Below are 16906 nucleotides of genomic sequence, written 5' to 3' on the forward strand. Positions count from 1 at the left end.
ACATTCATAAAATAAAATAGTATAGAGTCATTAAAATTATAAAATATGTTTCACAAGGAAAATGACCTGCCATATGACTATACAAAAAAAGCAAGATTTAAAATATTAGTATACAACATGATACAATTTTCATAAAATATATTTGCTTCCTAAATGGGCATATAATAATAAATTAACAGTGGTTATTTGGGCCTTTTTTTCTTTGTGCCTCTTTGAGTTATCCCCATTTTCTGCATTAAGCAACAAATTCTCCTTTTCTCTGCCACAGTCTATCCTTATCTCCCACATACATCCTCCTCCCTCATCCTCTGCCATCTCACTCTGCTTCCTGCCCTCAGCTCCAACCCCTTCAATCTCCTGCCACTGTAGCCAGAGTGGCATAACTCACAATCTAATCATGACACTCACAGATTAAAAAACCTGGAGCATTATGTTCTTATTTCTTATCACAGCCTGAGGCTCTTCATGGTCTGCAGGCTCCTCTCCCTTGCACTAATAGTTCTCTGTCCCTGGTGGGCCCCTGCCCCCAGGTTGACCTGTGGAAGCCTCCTCCCCCTGAATCTCTTAGTAGACCTGCCCTAAAGTCCCAGGAGTGCTCTCCTCTTTCCAGCTCTTGGACCATTGCCCATTGGCAGCTCTTGGAACATGCCTTTGCTGGGGCATGTTCCGCACAGCACAGCCCTACTTCATTCACTTGTTTGCTGAGAGCTCCTGAAAGACAGCCTGGCACATGTAGATCCCCAACAAAGTTTGTTGGATGGTGCATACAGCTAATTTCCCTTAGAGCAGTGGTTCTCACCCTTCTGGCCCTTTAAGTAGAGTTCCTCATGTTGTGACCAAACCATAAAATTATTTTTGTTGCTACTTCATAACTGTAATGTTGCTACTGTTATGAATCGTAACGTAAATATCCGATATGCAGGATGGTCTTAGGCGACCCCTGTGAAAGGGTCGTTCGACCGCCAAAGGGGTTGCGACCCACAGGTTGAGAACCGCTGCCTTAGACAGTCACCATTAGACTCACAGATCTCTCCATTTTGTGCAAGTGGCATAGACAGATACAAGGAGCCTGATATGCATGCACAAAAACATGACTATTGGACATTTTCTGGCATATCCCTCAGGCAGACTCAGGACCTTTGCACGTTCTGATCATTCTGCCGGGAACCCTATTCTTTTAGCTCTTCACCTGGCTCTCATCTAGGTCTTCTATGACCTCTATTTGAGTAACTCTCTCTGGTTACTTTCCATTTCCACTACCCTGTTTACTTCCTTTATAGCATTTTGGATAATTTATAAAAGTCTTGTTTATTTCTTGACTTATCTAACTCCTTACATCTCCTAACTTGGTGTAGCAGAGCGCTATGAAAGCAGGATCTTGCATTATTTTATATATCATTATAAATTCCACATCTAGGCAAAAGAATAAAAAACACACATGCAAAGCTACAAATAATTACAAAAGTAACTATAACCGCACACTGCCAGTCCATCCAGACATGCATGGCCATACGCATTAGCCTGCCCCTGTCCCCCACCCCAACCTCTACTTACCCGGCTCACAAACTTGTTGGGTTCCCAGGCCCACAGAGGTGGGTCGTTATAGACCTTCTTGATGGAGTTAGGAGCCCTGTAGGAGTCAGTGTAGGTGCTGATGGGGGTCCTGGTCTTTCGGGAGAAGAGGAACATAGTGGGGTCTAGGGAATGCCCAGGTGGGCCCTACCTACCAACGGCTCCTGCAAACCATCAGTGATTCCCCCCCCTTCCAGATTGCCCACACCTCCAGCCCGGCAGGTGCCCTTAGCTGCTGTGATTCCCTTCTATGGAGGAACTCTCAACTTCCCTCTCACAGCTTTCCTGCTCCTACCCCACCCTGCTACCCCCTCCAGGATGGGCACTGCCCATTATGATATCACTTGGCTTAGTCCCAGCCCTGAGGAAGTGAGGAGGTCCAATTCTCTTCCTGTTCCAGCCTTTTCTTCCCTCAAGTCTCTCAAAAGAACCCAATTTCCAAGAGTTCAGAGGGTCCCTGGAGATCTTCGAGGCCAACCTTCTCACTTTGATGAAGTTAAGTGGAAGTTCCAAGGGGTCAAGTGACTCACCGGGGTGATGCAGCAGGTCAGTGGCAGGCTTGGCTTGGGAACCCATGAGTGGAGGTAGAGTGAAATGTGCATTCAGAGGATCCATTTTCTCCCCTTTCCAGCCCACCTGGCCCTGGCCCACACCCCAGGTAGGGAGCTGAGGCTGACTTGTTTGATGCCTTTAATATCATTATTTGTGTTACACGATACACAATCAAGGATGATGGTCAATACTGCGATGGAAATGTTAAAAAAAATATTATACACGGCTCATGTCTTCCACACACCTTCCTGGAAATAAATTAGTGAGCACGGAGAAACCTGGCTGGGTGGCAGCCAGAGCTGAGGGTTGAGGGAGTGTTAAGGCAGTATCTACAAGGGGGAAGAATGACAGGGGGCAAGCTAAGGCCTCAATTCCTCCCCTCCATCCTCCCAGACAGGGGAGGAGGGAACCACACACTTCCTAGACCCAGAGGTGCTGGCTGCCAGCCTCCTACCTCTCCCCACCACTTGTACACTGCCTCAGTTGGAAGTCCTTGCCTGCCAGGGAAATAGGTATGTCCTGCGTGGAGGGAGTGTTCCCTGGTTCCTCAGGGACAGAGGGGTTCAGCAGTGGGCCGTAGTCACACAGCAAATCAGCAGCAAAGGTAGCAGTCTAAATGAGCCCTGGTGGGGCCCTACTTAGAAAAGAGGAAGTACCCATGTTCTCGAAGAGTGAGTCAAGAAACCCAGGGTGGTGGTGAGAGTAGTAGGAGGCTTGGCTCTGGGGCCCAGATGACAGGGTGTAGGGATCTGACCTTGGTGGGAGAGATGGGCACAGTTGGGGGCTGGTATGGGCCTTGTGGGCCCTGCAGATACCGTCTCTGTCTTGTCTCCCTTTGGCATTTTCTCATCATCTAACCAGGGTTCCTGTACAAGAGGAGGTAGGGCTGGGTTAGCGGTTGGAGAGCTTCACCTTAGTACTCTGGAGCTGGCGACCCCTGGGTGTAGTACAGGGAGAGCTGCTACCCTTCCTAAGTAGCAGCCTTATTCTCTCATCACCCTCTCCCCCTTCCAGCTCCACCTCCCAGGGAATGGGCTGTGAGGTGGCAGCATGGAAGAATGGAGGGTATACACCCTGGCCCTGGGATATGGGATCTGTGGGGGCATAGACCAGAGCAGTCTTAGGCTAACTGTGCTTTCATTTTTCTTTACATGGGGCAGGTCTATACTGCCCAGTCCCAGGGGAGGACCTTGACTTTCATCATCAGCTTCTCTGGCATCTTCCCCACCCCAGCAACTGCAGCAGAGATAGCAGTACACACATTCTGACTCACAGACACCCCATATACCCACATACACAATATGTACTCACACACATACACATTCATAGACACACACACATGTATTCCCAAATAGATCTGCATGCACTCACACATACACAGGTCCCATAGGAACTCCCCCTTCTCCTTTTCACACAGACATACAACTCAGGAAGCCTCCTAGGTACTCAAAGACACACAGAGACCTCCCCATACCCCTCCACAGAAATTCCTCTGACAAAGTTTCTTCAGAACGTTCAGACGCTGCTCATTTGACAGCTGAAGCCCAGGGAACGCAGCGGCTTGTTGAAGACCACCGGCACAGAGCCAGAGCTGGGGCCAGAGCCAGGCTCCGAGTCCCAGTCCAGGGTTCTCAGTCCACTGCACTGCTCAACAGCCCCTCACACTGTTAACAGACCACACAGTCACTTCCTCACCATCTAGGACAGAAGCAGACATCTAAAAAGACAGGCCCGCACAGAGACAGACGCACACCCTGACAGCCACAGGCACACACGCATCCTATCAAGCGCTCCCTGCCATACACAGGCAGCCATAGCATTCTCCTAAGCATGCTCCCTTGAAGGTTCTTACTGGGAAGAAGGATTTGAAATCTTGGGCTGGAGTGAGATGGGAATGGGGCATTTGAGGCTAGTGTTACCTCCTGCTTCTAGCCTGGGACAGAGACCAACGAACAGAAGCGTTTGTGTGTGTGTGAGTGCGTGTGTATGTGTGTGTGTGTGGGGTGGGGGGGTGGAGAGGGGGTTGGCAGAGAGATACATTGGTTAGGGGCAGGCGAGGACAGATCATACCATCCCAACCATCCCAAACTCTGGCCTGTCTCTAAGGCCTCTTACCCTCAACTCAGAGAACAAGGAAGGAAGGAAGGAAGGAAGGAAGGAAGGAAGGAAGGGAGGGGTGAATGGGGCAAAGAGGAGGAAGTAGGCAGTGATCCGATAGGTGGGGGACAATATTCCACTGGGCAACTTTGCCAGGCTTCCCATCTGGAGATGAGGGGAGAAATGCAAATAGGTACATGGCCAACAGGGGCTGCTGGAGGGGCTCCAAGGTGCTAGGCCTTGCCCCCACTCCACTGGGCCTTTCTACCTCAGAGTCCCTTTCCTTACTGGGCTGGGGGTTCATGGCTTCATGGGCTGGGGCCAAGCCCCTGGCTTTGTGATCCCTCCCACTCATTACTGTTGGCCTCCCTGCTGTCCAGTCCCCCACTCTCCCACTGGACTGTAGCTTTGGGGAGAGCAAAAAGGTGCTGGGCAAAGTCCCCCAAGTAACTGGACAAACAGCCCCTTCCCCTCCTCAGTTTCTGGGGTAGAGAGAGACCCGGTTTTGGTTTCTCCGGCTCCATGAACACACAGAGGTACACGTCCTACCATAGGAGGAAGCAATGACTTTTACGAGGTTGGCGGCTGTAGGGGACGCGGGGCCGGGGGGCTGGCAGAAGAGCTGGGGAGGGGTCTGCCCCTGCCCTGTCTAACCTGGCCCCCAGTGGCCCGGCTCCATTGGCTGCGGCGGCCCCACCCACTACTGAATGTGGCAGGCAGTGGAGGACGTGGCCTGGCAGCACATGCAAGTGGGATTCACGGACTTGGGGGGAATGAGGTCCAGGTCCTCGTCGTCGGGGATCTCATCTAACCGGTAGCCATCCTTCAGCAGCTGGATGTTCAAATCTTGGTTGATCTGCTGTAGACAAAGGGGAGGGAGGTCAGGCTCCAGGGATCCAGGGGCACCAACCACCAGGCCTTCCCCAGAGCTGTCCCATCCCAGGTCTCTCCAGAAACCCCTGGCTTCACCCCTAATGCAGTTCTGGCCTCACTTTGTTTACAGGCACTTCCTTGTGAGGCTCTGCCCCATGACAGACCCCACCCCATTCTACAGGTAACTTCCCACCTCAGGTCCTGTCTCTATTGGGGCCCTGCTCCTACTTGAGGCACATCCCCGTTTGGTGTCATCTGTTTTTCACGTTGCATTCTATGTAAGTGACAATCCTGGGTTCAAGTCCCATCCTAATCCCAGGATCCCCTAGGTTGAGGCCAGGGTCTAACAGCCTCACCTTTATTCAGCCCTGCCCCATTTAGGACCCACCCCCACAGCGGCTCTGCCTGGCTTGGCCCATAGCACCGCTCAGGTGTGATTTGGCATTGGCCCATCCCTGCTTGGAGGGGTGTGTCCAGGGTAGGAAGGGTGGGGCCTCACCTCAGCAGAGGAGTAGCCAGAAGAGGAGTATCTGGACATGTCAAAGTCATCATCGCTGGCCATGGAGAAAAGGAGACAGAGGGAAGTGATTCCTGGAAATTAAATAGAAAACTCCCTGCACCACCCCCTGACCCCCACCAGTCAATACCCCACCCTTCTCCCACACTTCCAAATAAACAGCTCAATCTAAATGAAAACTGCTTGCTGTACCAATGAAGTTTTAAGACAGGTTCCCTAGCCCCACCTTTCTAAATAAATTGCCACCCTTAACCTCTTTCTGAGTAGAGATGCTATTCCTTTTCCCCCTCCCCTTCCCCTTTTTATCTAGGCTCAAATCACCCTGGCTTGTTGAGTTTTCCCAAAGTCCAGGTCTAGCCAGGTGTGTTCCCAGCAGTAGGGCTGCTCCCTTGCAGGGGGCAAGGTATTAAGCATTGAATCAGTGCCCATTCTCAGGGCAGCCATTGGATCAGTTGTCCCAGAATAGCAATAGATTGTACCAGTCCCATTGTCCTCTCTCTGCTCTTCCCCACCTCCGGGTAAAAATTCCAGTCCCTGGGGCTTCATCCTTGGAGAGTTCCTGGCTGTCTGAGGAATATCTCAATTCTGACACTATAACAGGTATGGCCTGTACAGCCCACCTGTATGCTCACACAGGGTCCTGTGGCTTGCCCAGCTGCCCCAACATCCCCGTACACACCTGTCAGTGTCAAGGGCTACCAGTGGCTTCTCGTCTGGGCTCTGGTCAAGCGAGGAGTAGCCTTTATTGGGAACGACCAGCCTGGGTGGAGAATTTGGGGGGATTGGATTGGCAATGGGAGCACACAAGTCTGGTGAGGAATTGGGTTGGGCCCCACCCCACCACTTCCCTTCCCCCCACCCCCCCCCGCTTGGATTCTGTTGAGATTCTCTGCTCTCAGAGAGGGGCGAGGCCTGAGGGAGGAGGGAAGAGGGGGAGGCTCAGGACCAGCATCAGGACAGTGCTGACTGGCAGGGTCCAGGTGGGGTGTGTGTGTGGGGGTGTCTACCTTGTCCGGGCCATGACAGTGTTCTTCTTGGGTTGTTGGATTACAGGGCTACCCATACTTCCATTCTTCAGGGAGCCCTTCCGGGCCAGCTCCCGTTGCTTCTCTGCAGGGGAATATGGGAAGGAAGCTGTGTCCTGCCCCCAGGACCACCCTACCTTACTGCTCAGGGCAGCCTAGGCTGGGCCTCCATTGGGAAACTCTTTGCTTCTGTAGGAACTGTGGAGGGATCCTAATTCCAGGCTCTGCTGCTCGGTGGAGACAGTACTTGGCCCTGCACAACCTGAGACAGATAGTGAGGGGCAACGGGAAAGCTGACCCCTGTCTTCCAGGAGCTGTACTCCCATGTGGAGCAGTTAGTGTGTGCTCGATGGCAGAGAAGGGTTAGAGAGGGAGAGATGGAGCAGAAGGATGGGGCCATCAGGGCCTCCTACAGACCACATCTTGAACTGGAGAGAGCAGGGCATTCTAGGAAGGAGGGATAGTGTATACAGAAATGCATTTAGAAGTGAGCATAGTAAGTGTGGATCTGGATGGAATGGAGGGTGAAGATGGAGGACAGGTTGAAAAAGTAAGATACATTTATTCAGTCATTTGTTTATTAACAACATCTATGTCACCAATCCCAGAACCTGTGCTAAGGGGCTAGGGACTCCCTCTGATGACAAACTCAGGGCATGACCTTGAGTGCCAGATAGAGGGGTTTGGGATTAATGTGGGAGGAAAAGGAGCCACCAAGGGTTATGGAGTAGGAGAGGCAGAATGGGGCTGGCAGGGTCAGGGGCATGAGGCTGGGGGAGCCCAGCCCCTCTGGCTGTACTTCTGACTCTCTGCTAGCCTCTGGAGTTCTCTGAGGCTCCAGAGCCCACCAGAGTCGTGGGGCTGGCCACCAGGTGACCTACTGTCTGGTGTGTGGCACTGTTACCAGGAACCAGTAATCTGCCAGGCCCTGGAAGAGGCCTGTCTACCCTTCCTACTCATCTCAAGTAGAGCTTAGATGTGGGGAAAGGGACTGTTGGGTGGAGAGGGATGCTGGGGGAAAGTACTCATAAAATAACCACAGCTCCGGAGAGGAAGGATGGGTGGGCATTTCCGGCAACCGTGACTCTGGAATTTCCTCTGACTGCCCTGTCTCTGCTTCTCTCATCTCCAGGTGGCTGACCCTCTTTACTTTGGCACTGCTCATCTGGCTCCTTCAGTTTTCCCCCAGCCTCTTTTCAGCAGGCAGCAGCTGCCATTACCACTCCAAGCCTCTAGGGGGTGCAATTTGCCTTAAAATTCCTGGAGGTGGTGGTGGTGATTTTTCCCCTTAGTGCTACTGGGCAAGGTTTTGAATTTTAATGAGGAGTTCGGTGGTAATGTAACGGAAAAGGAAAAAATTGTTATTTTAAAAGCATGTTTGAAAGTGAAAAAATGCAAAGAATAAACTGGCAAAACCAAACTACAGTCTACTATGCAACTACTTAAAAGAATGAAATCATTCTCTATATACTGGCATTGGAAGAAGTTCCAAGACATTAAGTGGAAAACAAAAACCAAAGAAGTTTCAGAAAATGTGCACAGTATGTTACCACTTATGTTAAATACAACAAAAAGTAAAAGTCGGTCTGACGGGTGTGGCTCAGTGGTTAGGCATTGACCTATGAACCAGGATGTCATGGGTGGATTTCCAGTCAGAGCATATTCCGTCCCCAGTGGGGGGTGTGATTCTCTTTCATCATTCATGTTTCTTTCCCTCTCCCTTCCTCTCTGAAATCAATAAAAGTATATATATATATTTTTAAAAAGTAAAAAACAAAAACTTGGAATGATTATCTTGGGAGAAGATGTGATAGGGAGAATAAAAGAAGTTATACTTGTTAGGACACTTGTATTGTTAAATTGAACAATAATATACCAAACTCGCTGTACTTTGAGTCTGATATCTTTGGAAGAGGAACAAATTCCACCGAGAGAGCTGCTCTCCTGTTTAGAAGAACAGCCTGAGGGGTTCTCTAGCTATGGTCTGGAAGGAGAAAAGCAAGGTAAAAAAACAACAACCTTTTTTCAAAAAAATAAAAGCACAGAACTCTGTGAAAAGGGAGTCCTGGCAGCTTCAGCGGGAGAAGGTTTAGGCTCTTAGGACTGCTGAGGGGCCCACTGTTCAGTGGGCAGCTGGAGCCTGAGGAGACGGGATGGCAGAGGAGTTTGAAGGCTGGTGATCACCTGTATGTGACTGTAAACTCTCCTGGATGTACTGTGTTGTAATTTCTCTTCACAAACCAAAATTTTTTTTTTAATATATTTTTATTGATTTTTTACAGAGAGGAAGGGAGAGAGATAGAGAGTTAGAAACATCGATGAGAGAGAAACATCGATCAGCTGCCTCCTGCACATCTCCCACTGGGGATGTGCCCGCAACCCAGGTACATGCCCCTGACCGGAATCGAACCCGGGACCCTTCAGTACGCAGGCCGACGCTCTATCCACTGAGCCAAACCGGTTTCGGCCCAAATTTTTAATAAAAGCCTATTATATGAAGCAGCCTTGGTCCCTGAAGAGGCAGGGGCAGGGTTGGGCCTAGGGTGAAGTGAGAACAGCAGCTGCTGGAGCTATGGGCAGTGGCTGGGAGCCAAGTGACCTCAAAGAGCAGGCTGTAGCGTCAACTGACTTCAGAATGGACATGAGAAAAACCCCAAGGGAAAGGTGACCCTGGAAAGGGGGAGAGAGATTTGAGTTTACTAAAAAATACTAAGAGAAAGCTCCCCGAAACTGGAGCCCACTAGGCCCTGAGATGTCCAGATGGGCTGAGGATGGAATGGGGAGAGGGGCTCAGCTTCTAGGCTTTGGAATCCTCATTCTTTCTAACCCTCAGACATAGCAACTGCCACCCACCTCGAAGGCAGCTTCGCAGCCCGGTTCAGTGTTGAATGGGACTGCCACGCCTTTATCCCTGCCGCTCTCCCCTGGAATAACTGGAGCCATCTTGGCCTCAGGGACGCCTCCTAGAGTTTTGGGTCCTGCAGAGCACTGTAACGTCCCTCTTTGCCTTGCAAGAAATAAGGTACCTGGCAGTGACAGTGACTTGGTGGCTTGAGTCTTGGAACCATCTGGCCCTAGGTGGTTTAATTTGTGGCACCATGTTGCAGACCCAGCCCAGAGCACCTGGTCCATTCCCCGCATCTCTCTCGCCTCCCAGACCCACTCACCCAGCTTTGCTTGGAGCGGGGATGGTTTGTAATTCATGGCTACTGACTCACCCTCCCGGGCATCGCAGTCTCCGTCTGAGATGGAGGCGGCGGCTGGGTCCTGGCAGGGAGAAAGCAGAGAGACAGGAAGTTTAAGGACGTGAACACAGGAGGCTGCTGCTCTCAGCCCTGAAGCTGGCCTTCCCGCCTGACCCCTGGACCTCTGAGAGCATCCGCCCCTGACAGCAGGCAGGATATTCAGGGAGGGAGAGGCAGACCCGTCCACCTTGAGAGGAAGATCCTGAACTGGGTAGAAGAGCCAAGGATCCCGGCCTCACTTACACTCACCTGGGTGCCTATCTTCTCAGTCCTGGGTCATCTGGCCTCCTGTAGAAGGCCCACCGCAATTCTTGAAGCCCACAGGCTCTCCTTCTCCAACCTCCCATACTAGTTGCTTGCTCCCCAGGGCCCTTCCTGTGTACTTGTTTGGAAAGGTCTTTCTAGGTTCCTGTGAGTTTAAGTCTGCATTAAGGTCAGAGTAGCTGCTCCCTACGACAGGCCTTCCCACCCCCTCCCCTCTCCATTTCCTCTAGCACTAGACAGGTCCCTTCACAGGACCCAGAGAACTGACTGGCCAACCAGGCCATACAAAAAAGAGTTCTCACGAGAACTTTACAGATGAGTCCTAAAGAATGTCTTCTCGAAAGCCTAAAAGGTTGGCTGTGTATGGTAGGTGAGAAGACAAATACTGACAAATCAGCTAGTGGTGAGTTAGTCCTGTGCTGCTTGCTCATTAATCTATTCTAGCCTCACTCTTCCTTCGAAAACACCACAAACCTCTGCTACAGGATCCAGGGCCCTGGCCAACCCTGCCTCAGTCAGTTGGAAGGTCATTCACATTCTCCATGAGATACTGATGACCTATTGATACTAGTACCTATTGATACCTATTGATCCAAGGTATCTGCCTAGAACAGTGATGGCGAACCTTTCGAGCTCGGCGTGCCAGCATTTTGAAAAACCCTAACTTAACTGTGGTGCTGTGTCACATATAGAAATTTTTTGATGTTTGCAACCATAGTAAAACAAAGATGTATATTTTTGATATTTATTTTATATATTTAAATGCCATTTAACAAAGAAAAATCAACCAAAAAAAATGAGTTCACGTGTCACCTCTGAAACGCGTGTCATAGGTTCGCCACCACTGGCCTAGAACGACAGAGTCTGAGGACTGCAGAGTGGATCCAAGGCTGTGCCTGTTCTGTCTCTGGGGATGTAGAGAGCAGACAGAGAGGCAGGTAGAATGCTGCAGGACTGGCCCCACAGTGTCAGGCCCAGAGATCTGCGTGGCTACAGGTGTACCATTAATAATGCGGATTTTTTCAATAGCTGGAGTTACACATATGTTGATATATATGCGATTTTATATGTATGCTATTTTGTTGTATTGACAACAAGCTTCAAAACTTCATATGTCAAATTTTCTGAAGATGTTAATATCATAGGTACCGGTTAAAAATGCGGATTGACCCTTTACCGGTTAAAAATGTGGAATTTGTAATCAAAGAAAACATGGTAATTTCAAGAGAAACATCAAAAGTGCTTTATTCAAAGTAATGTCCCTCCCCTAGCTACACATTTCCCACATCTTTCAGGTAATTTGTGAATACCGTCCCAATAGATCTTTTCTTGTTTTGAGGCAGACCATTCAGGGACCCAATTTTCCATTTCTTCATATGTTTTGAAGTGTTGTTCAGAAAATATGTGTGCCATCGATGGGACCAAATGGTAATTTGAAGGAGCGAGGTCTGGTGAATATAGCGGGTGGGTTAATACTTCCCAGGCAAGATCTTTTAACATGTCTTTAACTGGTTTTGAAGTGTGTGATGGTGTGTCATCATGAAGCAAAATTACTTTGCCGTGTCTTCTGGCCCATTCTGGTTGTTTCATGATCAAAGCATGGTTCAAATTGATTATTTGTTGTCAGTAGCGATCAGTATTAACAGTTTCTCCTGGTTTTAGAAGCTCATAGTACCACACCTTCCTGATCCCACCAAACGCAGAGCATTGTCTTCTTTCTGAAGCTATTTGGCCTCACAGTCGATGTTGATGGATGACCTGGATCAACCCACGATTTTGTGCATTTGGGAGTCTCAAAATAAATCCACTTTTCATCGCCAGTCACAATTTGATGCAAAAAAGACTTTCTTTCGTGCTGTTGAAGCAACATTTTACTGATGACTTTTCGGTTTTTCATTTGTGTTTCGTTCAGTTGATGTGGCACCCATTTCCTTCCTTTAAAATCTTTCCCATTGCTTGTAAACGATCGGAAATAGTTTGCTGAGCAATGTTTAATCTTTCTGCAAGTTGTTTTTGAGTTTGATATGCATCTTCATCCAATAATGCTTGTAGTTGTTGGTCTTCAAACTTTTTTTTTTTTTTTTTTACATCTGATCTCTAAGTCATGTGGGTGGTCTTCAAACTTTTTCGGTTGACCTGGACGTTATTTGTCTTTAACATAGAAATCATCACTTTTAAAGCATTTATTTATTTATTTATTTATTTATTTATTTAAAAATATATATATTATTGACTTTTTTTTTGTACAGAGAGGAAGGGAGAGGGATAGAGAGTTAGAAACATCGATGAGAGAGAAACATCGATCAGTTGCCTCCTGCACACACTCTACTGGGAATTGCCCACAACTAAGGTACATGCCCTTGAGCAGAATCGAACCTGAGACCTTTCAGTCCACAGGCTGACGCTCTATTCCAGTGATGGCGAACCTATGACACGCGTGTCAGAGGTGACACGCGAACTTATTTTTTTGGTTGATTTTTCTTTGTTAAATGGCATTTAAGTATATAAAATAAATATTGGAAATATAAGTCTTTGTTTTACTATGGTTGCAAATGTCAAAAAATTTCTATATGTGACACGGCACCAGAGTTAAGTTAGGGTTTTTCAAAATGCTGACACGCTGAGCTCAAAAGGTTCGCCATCACTGCTCTATTCACTGAGCCAAACCGGTTAGGGCTAAAGCATTTAAACCAGTGTTCACCAGTATCTTGAGATGGAGCATGTTCACCATAAGCTTCCCGAAGTATACGATAACTTTCAGCAGCACTTTTCTTCAAAATAATGAATTAAAATTTCCTGCAAATGCTTTTTGGCACGAAATTCGACATTTTTAGGTATAAAAATATCAGAAAATTTGACATATGAAGTTTTGAAGCTTGTTGTCAATACAACAAAATAGCATACATGTCAAATCGCATATATATATATATCAACATATGGGTAACTCCACCTATTGAAAAAACCTGCATTATTAACAGGTACACCTAGTATACTCATTATGGTAGCTTTTGTTCCCTTTAGAATGAGGCAGTGGGAACGAAAACATGCTTGTCACCAACGGGAAAGGGAAAAGTCTAGAATATTTGGAGGGAAATCCTGACCTTATCTGTGTTCCTTAGAGACACCTAGAGCACAAGGCCCTGCATGGGCTGTGTTCGCAAGTTCCTGAGGGCAGAACCTGGGCTTCTGTCCTCTGCTCGGACCCCCAACCCTTAGCTGTGGTTGAGGTGGACCCGGCAGGAGGCTCTGTGCTGGAAAGGTTGTGTGCCGCCGTGGCTGCACCTCAAGCAACTTCCCAGGCCGCAAACCTTTCCAATCCTTATCCGCTGCCTCCCTGGCTCAGCTCCTCCGTGGGAGACTTCTCACTGACAGCACCTGTTCCCTAAGCCTTGGAGAAGCAGGCTCTAGTGGCCCTTACATGCCTCTCTTCAGCCAAAACATCCTGGCAGTGGCTACCGGTAGGAAACATGGAGACCTGACAGTTTGGGCTCTGGCTTTCCCTTCAGGCCACAGGGGGGGCTCACTCCCAAAGCAACCTGAGGAGGCTTCTCAGAGGTGCCTGTGGGACCCTACCAGGGAAGCATTGGCACCTTTACAAGGTCCTAGTCACATTACTTTTTCTGTAGCATTTGTCACATGTCACACATCCCACATCCATTTGGAAGTAGTTTCCTTCACTGGCCTTCAGGACACTCATTTCTATCTCATCCCGCAGTCCTTTGCTTCCTCTGCAGAGTCCTGACCTCACTCCTCCTCCTATCTCTCTGGGGAACCCTGATATCTCCTACAGCTTGGATTAACATGTTTACACTGATGACTTCTAAATCTATAGCCTTCCAATCATGCATCTTCTCCATAACCCTCCACCCCATCCATCCCATGGGAGTGTTAAGCCTCACTGTCATTTCCCTGGGCTGACTTTTAAAGCACAAGCCCTTGGGCATTTGGGGCTAATTTTTTCCTCCCCGGTCCAGATAAGTTCATCAATTTCTTCTCTCAGACTGGAGGTACTTGGCAGCAATGATGACATTGCAGGAAGGATGGGGCCTGTCTGGGGGCTGGGAAGCTATTGAGCAACTCTGGTCACAAGGACCCACATGTGGTCCTCCAGGACACTGGGCGGGTCCTGGTGCCATTTGATCCCTGAGTGAAAATGCCAGTCCCTTTTGGTCATGAGCCAGGGTGCAAAGCCCTAGACCAAGAGGCCACATGCAAAGCCCACCAGGCAGCATCTCCCAGTCACTGTCCATGATGGAAGGCCATCTGAGTGGCAAGAACAAAGACCTCGGGCACTGTGCCTGCAAACTCAAGCCTTTTTTGTGGGCTTCCTGTATGTCTTTCCTGAGAGATGTAGCCAATGCACTATGATCATCACATGGAAATGTAATCAGGGAGATTAAATGTGAAATATTCATGAATATAAGTATCAGAGAGGAACCCAGGCAGAAGGAAGCATCTGGCTCCAAGAAGTCAGGGAGAATTTAAAATGTCCCCAAGGACATCTGACAGGAGTTAGATCCGGGAACTAGAGTGGGGATTAGCAAGATTATTAATAAACACTCAGCAGAGACAGACATTGAAATTCATCTCTAATAGCAACCCATGTTTCTGCAACCCTTCAAATTCTCCACCGACTATAGAAATGATTAATAGCCCTGTCTTACTGTTTCTGGAACAGGATATATATAGGCTAATGGCCAGTGCAGAGCCAATATAACTACAGGAAGGCAAAAGTGCCAGAAGAATTCTTAGACTTAGTCCAGTCCAGTGATTTTCATTAAACTATGTTCCCTAACCCTGTGCACTGGGAGGGGCTGAGTACAAGAAGGGACCAATAGGAGGTGGTCTGGCTTCTCTTAAACCAGAGTAGATCTGCTTTTATTTCATTTACATATCAGCCTTTCCACAGGATTTTAGTTGGAGAAAGGGTTCTGTTGCTTAAAAAAAAAAAAAGTTGCCCTGACTGGTTTGGCTCAGTGGATTGAGCATGGGCCTGTGGACTGAAAGGTCCCGGGTTCGATTCTGGTCAAGGGCATGCACCTTGGTCGCTGGCACATTTCCAGAGGGAGGTGTGCAGGAGGCAGCTGATCAATGTTTCTCTCTCATTGATGTTTCTAACTCTCTATCCCTCTCCCGTCTCTCTGTAAAAAATCAATAAAAGGTATTTTTTTTAAAAAAGTTAAAACCCACTGATTTAATCCAATCTAGTTTTTAAAAAATATTTTATTATAGAAATGTATTAAACTTACACAAAAGTAGAGAAAACAATATTGTATAGTGAGATCCTGGTTAACTATCCTTAGCTTCACAAATATCAACTTAACCAATTCTTTTTATAAATCCCAGCTCCTCCATTTACTAGCTGTGTGATCTGGGTGTCAGTTTCTTCATCTTTAAAATGGTACTAATACTAATGCCTATCCCAAAGGTTCTTGTGAGGCTAACATGAGTTAATATATGCAAGCACTTAGAATAGCACTCAGTATAGTACACACCGAGCACTCTATCTGTGCTGGCCCACACAATCCTGGACAGTGTGCCCTGGGAGTGACTTGCCCACAGCTGCAGCCCTGGCACCACATAGATTGGGGCCTGGCTTATGCGGGAAGGTATCTGTGGAAAGGTGTTCTCTCCACAGGGTGAGGAGGGGCCTGAACCAGGGGGCATGCTGACTCAGTTCTCTCCTTACTCCACTATGCTGCAATTGCCTCTCGCTTATTTAACAATGGCAGGCCCAGGGCTCATAAAGATAAATAGAAAATAGGCCCATTCTTAAGGAGCTCCCAGTAATTATCAATAAAGGCAACAGGAGGCATAAAAGTAGAGGAAAGTAACAAAGAGAAAACCTCACAGAGGAAGCCACTTTAATAGTTCTCAAAACATTAGTTCACCAGTTAGCTTAAGAGGAAGGAGAAAGGACATTCAGGAAACATCTGCAAAGGCTCTGAAGCATAGAACTAACATTGCATATTCACAGGAAAGTCAGTATTTCGTTACAGTTGAAACCTAGAGGTATGCTGAAAAGTGGCAGGAAATAAAGTCATGGTGTCAGGAGGGCTCAGATGGTAGGAGAAGATGGGCCTTGACTTCGTTCTTTACTCAGAATATAATGGGAAACCAACAAAGCCTTAAACAGGAAAGTAACATGATCAGAATTGAGATGTAGAAGGATTCTCTAATAGCCATGCAGAAGATAGATGGCAGGGGGATGAGACTGGAGGTAAGGATAATTAGGAAACTATTGCAACAGTGCTAACAAAAGATGGCAGGGACTTGCACTGAGCAGAAGCAGAAGATAAAAGGACAGAAAGGAGGATGTTAAACAGGGTAGAATTGGTGGACTTTCAAGATAAAAGGTAGAAAGAGGAGTCCAGACATTCCTAGTTTTCTGCCTGGAGTAATTGGGAAAAGGATACTAATTAGTAAGACAGACAATGAAGGGGAAAGCACAGCTACTCTGCCAGGAAAAGTCAGATGAATTCAGTTTGGGACATGTTGAGTTTTTTTTTTTAATTTTTTTGTTAATTCTCACCTGAGGATTTTTTTTTATATTTATTTATTTATTTATTTCGGAGAGGAAGGGAGAGGGAGAGATAGAAACATCAATGATGAGAGAGAATCATTGATTGGCTGCCTCCCACATGCCTCACACTGGGGATCGAGCTCACAGCCCGGGCATGTGCCCTGACTGGGAATCGAACTGTGTGACCTCCTGGTTCATAGGTCCATGCTCAACCACTGAGCCACATGGGCTGAGCTAT

At 47.9% G+C, this 16906-nt stretch overlaps 1 protein-coding gene across 7 annotated transcripts in view; it reads right to left on the reverse strand.

Annotated features, from left to right (window-relative positions):
* Window positions 1-2249: 2249 nt before the first annotated feature.
* Window positions 2250-16906, reverse strand: part of FAM219A (family with sequence similarity 219 member A) — a 51717-nt gene continuing 37060 nt past the window's right edge. The window contains exons 2-7 of one of the 7 annotated variants that reach the window (XM_081103688.1): window positions 9855-9903; window positions 6619-6721; window positions 6291-6371; window positions 5594-5648; window positions 4986-5077; window positions 2250-2990 (exon numbers count right to left, since the gene is read on the reverse strand). In XM_081103688.1, coding sequence (XP_080959814.1) covers window positions 2978-2990; window positions 4986-5077; window positions 5594-5648; window positions 6291-6371; window positions 6619-6721; window positions 9855-9903 — 393 coding nt within the window. In that variant the 3' untranslated portion in view covers window positions 2250-2977. Of the gene's footprint in view, window positions 2991-4807; window positions 5081-5593; window positions 5649-6290; window positions 6372-6618; window positions 6722-9803; window positions 9904-16906 lie in introns of those variants that run through there. The other 6 variants (XM_081103687.1, XM_081103686.1, XM_081103682.1 and 3 more) reach the window with 6 other exon arrangements.

Source organism: Myotis nattereri (assembly GCF_964212035.1).
Source record: "Myotis nattereri genome assembly, chromosome: 12".
NCBI lineage: Eukaryota > Metazoa > Chordata > Mammalia > Chiroptera > Vespertilionidae > Myotis > Myotis nattereri.